This window comes from Mercenaria mercenaria, chromosome 11 (genome assembly GCF_021730395.1).
Source record: "Mercenaria mercenaria strain notata chromosome 11, MADL_Memer_1, whole genome shotgun sequence".
In the NCBI taxonomy this organism is placed as follows: domain Eukaryota; kingdom Metazoa; phylum Mollusca; class Bivalvia; order Venerida; family Veneridae; genus Mercenaria; species Mercenaria mercenaria.
In genome coordinates, this window is record NC_069371.1 from 50,680,077 (window position 1) to 50,691,186 (window position 11,110).

The window sequence follows — 11,110 nt, forward strand, 5'->3', positions numbered from 1 at the left end:
GACAGCATTTCAGGCATATAAAAATAGCAATTATATATAGGCTTATCCAGTCCATTTTTTCACAATTATCCTTCAGACAAACCTACACCCTTTGTTGCATTTAGAGGCAAAATGCGCACTGACACCTACTATGCTAAGGATAGAACTGAAAAGTCAGGCATTCAGCCAGACACTTGTAAAATATTCCAAGTTTCACAGAAAACATGGTATTGCTTGATTTTGACACAAATTATATGATTGAAACCATACCATTTTCATCCAATCAGCTTACGTCTCATTGAATCATCCAGGTTTCCCTACACATTTTTCAACCAATCAATTCCAACCTCTGACTATGTCGAAACTGTTATTGATATAAAGCGCCACAGCGTGTCCGATTGTTTTATTCAATGAATTGCGACGAAACACAAACTACAGCCGATATTACGGTATAAGATTTGTAAACTTTTAAATTTTTGCTTAAAGTTGATGTCAAAATTGAAAAGAACATGATAATTTGTTGAATCACAGATGTGAATTAAAGTGACTTTACGAATAGAATATGCACATAATCGACGTCGCGAGATATTTAAACCAGCTGACTTTGTCCAGTTTACAGAAATTATTTTTCTATAATTTAGAAAACGAAACAAGTATAGACATATAGAGTTATGAAATTAGTCAAGGCGATGTCGATTTTGCTGGTGACAATGATGTGTTTAGTTGAGGCGGAGCAACGTGAGTTGCGGTTGCTGGGACTCTTACCTATGTCTGGGAACGGTTCGACTACTGGAAGATCATGCCTCCCAGCTGTACAGATGGCGATAAACGATATTAATGCACGGGAAGATATACTTGTAGATTATCATCTGACGTATAAATGGACTGATAGCAAAGTAAGTTGAAATGTAACAACTTGAAGATACTTTTATAAAACAATTTGTACATACTGAGTCAGAATTACTTAAATATCGGCCGGCAATAAATGAAACACAGTTTACAATTAAAGAAATCATTTGCACAGAAGTAAATAAAAAAAAATATTGCATAGAAATTATGCTATGGCAAATTAAAATGCAAATGGCAAATTAAAAATAGGTAAAGTGTTTGGCCACATTAAACGACTGATTTGCCAAGGCCAATTCGAGTTTGCTAAGCGAAATGCAATCACTTTATTCATATTTACAAATAAATAATAATGACAGACAACTGATAAATTCTTATTTTAAAACATGTTAGTAGATCCAACAAAGACAGTTTCCGTGTTTTTAAAGTCGTATAAATATTAGATAAATGTGTCAAATACCGACGTAGCAAATAAAAACGACATTCTTTGCGTTCATTTCATATTTCAAAACTGAGTTCTTTTGATAATGCTTTCCTTTAGTTTTGCATTCCTTTAATAATACGTTCGTTTTTGAAGCTAATCATTGTAATTGTATTAGAATAAGAACATGTTATTACAGTAAGTAAACCAAAGTGTCGCCCTGTCTGGCTATATACACTGACATAATTTTCACATGAATTAAAAGTACCTCAATTGTATCAATACTGGTATCGGACCTATACTCGAACAGTAACAGTATCCGAATTCTCGTAATTTCTCCATTCATGTAACCCTTCATAAAGGGAGTACTAAATGTTTTGGAAGGCTGTTTCACAAGCAAGCATCGAGCGAAATTTCGTTCATCAATGACAAGTGTTTACAGAGAAATTCTACCTTCTTTATTAAGCAATCAACTTTTTGTTTTGTTTACATCTGAGGGATTCCACATGACACGCATGCGCGGAAGACAAACCCATGTTTGTCCTATTCCAGGGAGGTAAATCCTGAGCTTATGATTTGAACTCCATTGTAGAATTACTCTCCCTTTACAATTAGATAAAATATTAAGGAAATTATATTACTGTTGCATCACATGGGTATTTAGTTACAAGGTAGAGCGCTCGCTTCAGGTGTGAGAGGCCGTGGGTTCGAATCCCAGCCTCCGCTGAAACTTTTATCCTTTTTTATTGCTTTTTTAAATCTATATAACACAGCTTTAGGACTTAAAATCAATATAGAACTCCCATCTACCGGGGGTACAATGTATACAGTAATCAAATAAACTACTGTTTATAAGCTAGACAAATACACGATGTGAAAGGTGCTTGTCTGAAGTGTTGCATAATATGATTGTACAGGTGCTGTACGGTACCGTACGTAACGGAACGGAAGATAGCCACACCGTGTACGATTTATGGGGAAAAGTTGTAAAGGTTAATTACATAATTTAAAATCAGAAGTATAAAAGATTTTCAGTCAAAACAATTTTAAAACTGCTTAAAAAGCCATTTATCGGAAACTGGTACTGTAGATAAACCAATTAACGTTAATTAGACTGCCCTTTTGGAGCCCCTGTTTTTGGACGCATGCGCAGATAAGGTCGGAATTGTTTACATCCTTGCAAAGAGTAAAGACTAAGATTTAACAATTTGTAGATTACTTTTGTAAACAATGTGTATTTAAAAATAAATATATTGAAAACCCTCATTTTTTATCGGAAACTGGTCTGAAACCAGTAAATAAAGTTTTAATGATGTTTTATTAAGTGAAAACAAAACACATTCTCAAGATTGTTTGGTAAACATGTGGTTAGTGAAGCATACTACTCTAGCTTTGTAAGGTAGTTTGGATATTTTTCAAACTCCTTTTACGTTAAAAAACAGAAAAGTATTTTTTTGACACTTTATAACGCTTTTCAGGTAATCACCTAAACTTTTCATCGGCGAGACGACATTACAACGAACTTTTTTTGTATTTGTGTGTACATTTAGCTTCTAATGAAAAGTCAACAGTAACCCCTAATGATTTACTATTATGAAATGGAATATACGGCTCCTTCTCATACATATTGGACATGTTAAATGAATGCAGAAACCGGTAGATGTATGCTTTTAGAAACAGACAATATAGATGTATACATTTGGAAAAAGACAAACATATCGAAGCGGATAGCCACAAAATATGTCTAATGAAAGACCAAAATCGTTGGCTAAATTACAGTCCGTAATAAAAAAAAATGTATCATAAAATTATTCATATACTTTCCATCACGTATTTTCTATTCTAGCACTTCCACTTCGTTATATTATGCTTTCATTTCAGTGTAACTTCGGGACTCCAGTAAAACGAATGTTTGAAGCATTTTGTAATGATCCACCTTATGTCATGTTGCTAGGAGACGGATGCTCGTTCGGATCAGAAGCTACTGCTCAGGTTTCACATCTCTGGAACCTTACCCAGGTTTGTTAAATGGTTTGCTTTTCTAAAACCTTTAACTAGACACGAGAAACGACATAAATACAACAGAACGATTTGAATAGTGTCTTTAGTTTTTGATTGCTCAGTAGAAGAATAAATGTCAGGAAAATGCCCAAGATTAACAGTGATTTAAAACAACTTACATTTTCTTATAAAATGTAAAGCTTATTTATTTTACACGATGTTATATATAGACAATATTGCTTAGCTTTTCTGCCTGTCTCAAGCTTTACAAGAACTGTCTGGAATTATGCACACAATTCGTGCAATATTTTCAAGCCCAATTATGGTATCCGATGACTGTAAACTTTGATAAATAACTTTTAAATCGGTATAAAAGTTTATATTTTCTCCTAAAGTTCTTGTCGGTTTCATAATTCTTTCGTATTATCCAATTTCCCTGTAACTGCATTTTCTAATTGCAGTTTTCCTATAGTTCGCCGTCGCCAATCCTGTCGGACAGAAACCGGTTCCCTTACTTTTTTCGAATAGGAACCCCAGACCAGAAGATGAATCTTGCAAGAATAGCGTTGATGAGAGAATTTGACTGGAAGAAAGTGGCAACAATACACCAAGCGTTAGAATTCTTCTCCGTGGTATGACTTTCTCGTAATAATTTTATGAATGTAAATTTATTGCGCTGTCTGGAACTTCATTAATATTTATATTGTATCAAGTTCAGTACTTATTATTCATTCTAATATACCTAGCAATGCTTAAATCAACACAAAAGATATTATGTTGACGTCACGTCGACGTGATATTTAGCGTCATGTATGCATCTAGAAATAGCGCTTTCAAATTTGATCTAGTACATTTTTTATTTTAATTAATAGCATGTTTGAAACGAAATGTCACATAGCACTACTGCCTTGATTATTTTACACATACACTGAGTTAGTAATTAGCTTTGCAGAATAGTTCGCCATCATTTGTGCCCTAATGGAACTCTTCCACAAGACGTATTACCATTTCTGGTCCTGACGTATATAAACAAAGAAGCACGACAACTCGTCATTTGGCGCTATACTTGCACGAAAAAAAAAGCAGTTCTATACTATTTGGTTCAAATTTTACAATAAAAGACATATTAGAATCGAACTAGTTTTCCGCAAAACCGAGTGTTAAACACTATTTGTTCACGATGGCTGGTTAAACGTCGGGCGTAATAATTTCACGAGGGCGCAATTATTACGCCCGACGTATAACCATCCATCGTGTGTAAATAGTGTTAAAACACGGTTTTGCTACAAATGATTTCTTAATTACGATGAAATATATTAAGATGAAAACTAGGAAAAAGACTCAATAGAAATAGAGATAGTCCATGTATGCAGTTTACCTACTAAAAGCTTAGTCATAACCAACTGCGCAGTTATATTTATTGTATATCGCAGACTTCTATTGTCTGATACGGATTATAATGTACTAGTTTGTTAATATTTTATTGCATATATACACACATGTGTTCATCACATTTATGCAGAAGTTGAAAGGTAAGGGTAGATTTCCTGGAAGCATGGAGTAAAACAAACACTGCCGTCGGAGCAACACATCACCAAGTACCCGACTGCTGTGATATTCGTTGCTTCAAATATCCATCAACAAGTATATTTTGATCAAATGAATGATGAAGAAATAAGAATTGGGTAAAGAAAGGTGCGTGAACGGGGAAAGAAGAAAAACAAGTACGAATATTCAGTTCAAACAAATACATACAAATGTTTTGCGAAGAAAGTTAATATAACAACTTTACCAAAGTCCCTCAAATATATGAGTTTCTGTTTTTTAAATTAAAAACCTATTCATTGGCTTAATGCATTCTTTCAGTATTTTAATGTTGCTTACGTTCAATTTATTTATTCACTTTTAGGTCATTGATGACTTTGTTCAGCAAATACAGCATACAGACATTACAATTCTGTCCCAAGAAATATTCATCAACGACCCTCAAAACAGAATTCATAACTTAAAGGTAAGAATCAAAGTGGGTATTTTCATTCTATTCCCATTATATTAACTTAATTTGGCTCGAATAAGAGCCATGCATTTGTTTCAACTAAAAGGAAACTGAAGAATTTTCATACTGTTAAGATATACAAACATGAGTAGACACTCGATTTGTACATTTTTTATGCTATCGTATATGGATAATGATCATACACTTTAAGGTAATTCTTCACGTTCGGATAAACATTTTTCTACAATGTAGAATTTGAATAAACTATGACTTTGCATATATTCAGAGTGTACTTAGAAAATTTTGCAAATGAAATGATAATGTCGTGTGCATGTGCATGATTTTATTTGGTAGACTGATTTGAAAAGTTCGGATCTGACACATGTTTTCATAATGGGAATCTATAGGAAAATCACGATTTCGATAACATTTTCGCGAACAGAACAGGAAGTTTGCTACAATGTAGATTTTAAGGAAACTTCGAAAATTGTCAACAAATATATGACCTTTACTATAATAAAATGAAATGTATATGTACGTGTGCTTGTTTTTTTAGATTTTTGCCCATGATTAAAAAGATCCACACTTTTCAGACTGATTTTAAGACATCATTTGGAATTATTCAACGTGTCAAAAGTTTTAATATCATATTTTAACCTTAGAAAGATAGTTATGTGCTGTTGTAATAAATTAACTCACGAGTTGCTATTTATTTATAAAATGATTTTCATTTCCGTACGCCAAATTTAGCTTTTATTTTACGTTATCCGGCATAATTACGTTACGCCATTACTACTGGTTTATCAAACATGCAGAACAATATTAAATGAAATATGTCGGATTTGTTTCATTTTTTCCATCGGCTACTTGAAATATAGAGGTAAATTATATTTGATAATTCTAGTGATATTATAAAATATAAGTTCTTTTAAATTGACTGGACGCGGAAGAATATGAATTAAAAATAATCGGAAATGCTTATCTAAAAAATCGAAGATCAAATGAATCTTATAGACTATGAAGTTCAGAATAAATAACAATTAACTTTTTTCGACATAAATGTTGTGAAGTCATGATGTTCCGGTCGTAGAATTTGGTAAAAATATAAAATAAAAAGGAAATTTAGAAACAAAATACTGCTGGGTGGAAGAAACACAAATGACGAATAGTTTATATAAATACATGTGAAATATAAACGTATATTTCGAAATGTACGCTACAAAATGTTGATGGTGTTTGTTTCAGATTATCGTGTTACTTTAAATTTCTTCATGTTCTTAATTTGATAGTCAGTATTGATTTAGGTGTTATATTTTTTCTAATATTTAAGCTCACAATCTAAAACTATCTCCCTTAAAATATTATCTAGATGCGTGGTGCTAGAATAATAATGACCAGTCTTTATGAAGACAGAGCAAGGGAAATTCTGTGTGCGGTAAGTCAAATACACGGATTAAAATAAATTTCATTCTAAATCACTGCATCAAGTAGTCAGTTGCCTCCCATTAAGAACTGAAAGGGAGAGCAGATATCTATTTGTGTACTATATAACAGTTTGCATTTAACATGGACAAATAAGAATTGGAAGCTTTGTGAAAGTCTGCTGAACTATTCAAGCAGTACCAGAAGTCCCTATTTTTTGTAAAAAGATGTGGTTTCTGATTTATTTTTATTTATTGGAATGTTTGTTACCTAACTGTTTTTTAACGTTTGTTTCTTAACCTTTACCCTGCTAAATTTCTAAACTGGAATGGTCCATCATTCAATTTGGGCAGTACCATTTATTATTCAAAGGGATGTTCAATGAAAATATACTGACTGAATAGCGAACAGTGCAAACCATGATCAGCTGATCTTAGTCTGCACTGCCCGCAAAGGAAACACACTTGCCGCCAGCAGGCTAAAGGTTAAACTAAGTGTGGTATTTTACCTCCTTCTTCAGAACTGATAGTCTGGTAGGATGTTTTCCAAACAACAGATATATCTCTAGAGAATCAACCAAACAACTTTAATTATTCGCGATTGCCTATTGTTATATTTTAAGGATCAAATACCAAAAAAAGTATGTGAACAAAATGTTGATTTCAACGAAAGTTTGATATTGAAGATAATAAATATACATCTATATTTTAACGGTAGATAATATAAAATGCAGGAGGATCGATGCATGAAAATTAAAGCACGAGTTCACAGCACGAGTGATTAAATAATTCTCATTCGTTTGACCGATTGTATTTTATCTGATGGTAAAATATAGAAAGACATTTATTATTTCGATTCTAACCATGCAAATATTTGGCACTAAATTTTGAATTTTAATTCAACATTTGGTCTACAGGCTGTTACAATGTACATCCTGGTTGGAAAGCATTGTACAACGGGATTTTGAGGTATATTTATAAGGCAGTAATTTAACAAGTTGCAATAGTTTGTGAAATACACTTAGCAAATGCAAAGAATACAGAGGACCTGTTATTTGACCAAGTAATATGATCTTAACTTCAGTAAACCGTCACATTATTATGATGTCATATTTTTTCATAAAGTCATTGCTGAATTGTATTTTAGCAAAGGCACTCGTTAGGAAATTCACGAAGGTCAAAACTTATTCTGACTCCCCGTTTGAGTCAAAGACGACGTTTTATCCTTTGTTTTATATTTTATTATACCATGTTTATACATTTAGCACTTGTATATGTTGTATGTAAACGGCAGATAATGAGTTACAGGTAGAATTCCTGTCTTACAAGCATAAGAGGTGAAATGTTAAAGCTTAGTATATTTTATCGTAAAATGATATACTGGTTATTTTCTTATACGTTTATATTGGAAATTTGATCGATAGAATCATGCATAATAAGTTGATTCAAAAAAGGCATTCAAGGTCGGTCTCTATGGTCCAAAGATAGTCTGGGTTTTTGCCGGATGGTATTCCACTAATTTCTGGCGCGAGAATCTGGACGAAGTAGATTGTACCAGAGAGGAGATGGAAGAAGCAGGAGAGGGCGCATTCTTTACTGGACCAATATTCAAAAACCCAATAGAAGAGAAAGGAGTAGCAGATCTTACAGGTAGGTTGATCTAGAAGGTGTAGTTGGAACCGGACCAGTTTTCAAAATCCAGTACAAGACAGGGGAAAACAAATCTGACAGGTAGGTTTCTAAAGGGTAGGGTGCGTTCCCTACCGGATCACTGCAAAAGCAAAAACCCTGAACAGCAGAGGGGAATAGCAAATCTGATTGGTAGGTTTTCCAGAGAGTGCATTCCCAACCACTGCAAAAGAATAGAGGGGAATAGCAAATCTGACAGGTAGTTTATCCAGAGTTTATCTCTCACTGGACCAGTGTTTAAGAGCCAAGTACAAGAGGGAAGACCAGTAATTTGACAGGTAGGTTCATCCATAAAAAATATTCCTGACCTGACAAGTGTTTAAAACCCAAATAGAAGAAAGGCGATTATCAAATATAACAGGTTGACCAATGTTCATCAAAGTTGGCGAATAACTTTTAATTATTTTGACTAAAAGTTTTCGCTAAAGGTCCATTACTTGTTGACCAGCATTGGAAAATATAAATGTATATAAAATTTGTAAAAATGAATGTAGCAATAAACTTAATAAATGGGTGTGTTGCATATAGACGGCGTATAACTCACCCGATCTGTGTATAATTCATTGTAATAGCGTTGGGTAAACATACTTTATAGGTTGTGTTTGCAAACAGCATTAATGTTTAACAAACCTAGTTGAAGAAATGGAATAGGTATGGGAGGTGACACTAGCTTAAAAGTTGTATTAAATCTGTCTTATTATTGAAGGTTGTGAATTAGCAATAATAAATGACTATTTATTAATTTCTATATTTAACCTATTACTACATTCAAAAGACAACGAATAGTATTGACACCTGTCGTGTAATTTCAGCTAAGGAATTTGAAGAGCGGTATTATAGCCATCCCACATACAATCCGATATACAAAGACACTGACATTGTGGCCCATCAGTGCTATGATCATATTTGGATAGCGGCCCTCGCTTTAAACTGTTCCGATGCGAGACTTAAACAAATAGGTAGACAAAGTAGAATATTCCTTCTTTTAGTTTAAAATAGCTATGTTGTGTAAGTGGATGCATGTACCAAGTGTATAAGTATATAAAACAAAAATGAAAATTTCATATACGTGTCACTTGAATAACAATCAAGTTTGACCAAACAGATAGGTAGACTGGTTGATTGTGCTTACGACACTTAAAAGTCAGACCTATACATTGTTTTCATATTGCAATATATCTACTAATCGATCCATAACATCGGTAAATCTGCGGCTTTCTTTTGCAAGATCCGGATATTAGATTCTATAGATCTCCAGAGGTGGTAGTACGATATCTTTGAATATTTAATGTGAATTTTATGTCCAATGTTTGTTTTCCATGTGTAAAATTTTGGCCTATGGTTATGTCTTACAAGGAAAGATTGCTTTTACACCAGGGTAACTGAAAATTTAATAACAGTCTATAAACAAATAAAATTACAATTGTTAAAACTAATTTTCTCTATATTAAAATGGATGCAATTTGCAATGGAAATGTATATCAGAAAATGTTTTGATGATCAATTCAAAACTATTCAAGACATTTTCAAAATTCGAAAACCTATTACCACCATTGGAGTTCTTTAGAATTATTCATAATGCGACTAATATTTTGTGTAACAGTTCAAGAAAAAATTAAGAAAAAAATCTATGTACGGAAAAGTTGATTTAACAAATTAGTGTTTCTATTACTTACTCGAAAATAATTATTTTATCAGATGGGTGTATGTATTTACTCTTTTATTATCCAAGGCATGTTAGAATATGAACATATTTTCAATTTTCAGAATATCCAAAAACGCTTGATATGTTTACATACCAGGATTCCGATATCAACGATATTATTTTCGACTGTATGTCAAGGACAAACATAACAGGCGTGTCAGGAAGAATTGTCCTCTCGACAGAAGTTGATCCTAATAGAATTTTGAAAATAGAGCGTATACAAGGTGAGCTATTTTTGCACTGGGTATACCGCAAGTGATTTCCCTAGGTACCATTCCAAATAATTGCATATTGTTTTAATAGTGAACGATGCTGTGTACCTGTTTCGGTAGTAAACGAGAGCAAAAAGTTTCACTTCTTATAGTTATTGCAGATTCTTCGCCAATAATTAAATATTTGTTCATGAAAATATCATATTAATAAAGAAACCAAATAGGTTATCGAAACAATTACGCGAGATGTGAAATAAAACGTGAAATAAGATATGAAATAACAATTTCTGATATAATTCAACTAAGCCATTCTATTTTCTTAATGATTGTAGATTATTAGAATTATGTATCAGTGATCGTCTTAGTTAACTGTTGGCTTGTTTGCATACATGCTTTTGTTAGACATTGTGTTTTACACTGGCTGGTGTATAAGATATTACATACCAGATATTTTAATCCTATATGGAAAAGAAACATAATTTCTTTTTAATTTACATCTAAAATGGCTTTAAAAAGCAAATACAAATTACATCCACGCAACGTTACTAAGTCATAATGTTTGTATGAAATTGTTTTATTTATTTTAGTATGAAATGCTTTATTTTTTTTCTTCGTCTTGTGGTAAAAAATAAATGAACATTTAAATCTGTATTAAAATTTATTTTGTATTTAATAAAAAATATTGTTGAATATTTGTACGTACGCGTGTATAAAACAGTTAATCAGAACATTACCTTACACATTTTCTTAATTACGTGTTATGCAAGTAGCCAAGTAATGTTAACGAAAATGTTTTAGGTGGGAAGCGGCATTTTGTTGGAATGTATAGACAAGACAAGG

At 32.6% G+C, this 11,110-nt stretch overlaps 1 protein-coding gene across 1 annotated transcript; it reads left to right on the plus strand.

Annotated features, from left to right (window-relative positions):
* The first annotated feature begins 668 nt into the window (after nt 1–668).
* LOC123530969 (gamma-aminobutyric acid type B receptor subunit 1-like) lies at nt 669–10,610 on the plus strand. Its single transcript, XM_053518093.1, has 9 exons — nt 669–875; nt 2,164–2,238; nt 3,128–3,265; nt 3,709–3,879; nt 5,157–5,258; nt 8,119–8,314; nt 9,166–9,312; nt 10,121–10,282; nt 10,603–10,610. The coding sequence occupies exons 1-9, from the start codon at nt 669–671 to the stop codon at nt 10,608–10,610; spliced, it is 1,206 nt and encodes a 401-aa protein (XP_053374068.1).
* The last annotated feature ends 500 nt before the right edge of the window (nt 10,611–11,110 follow it).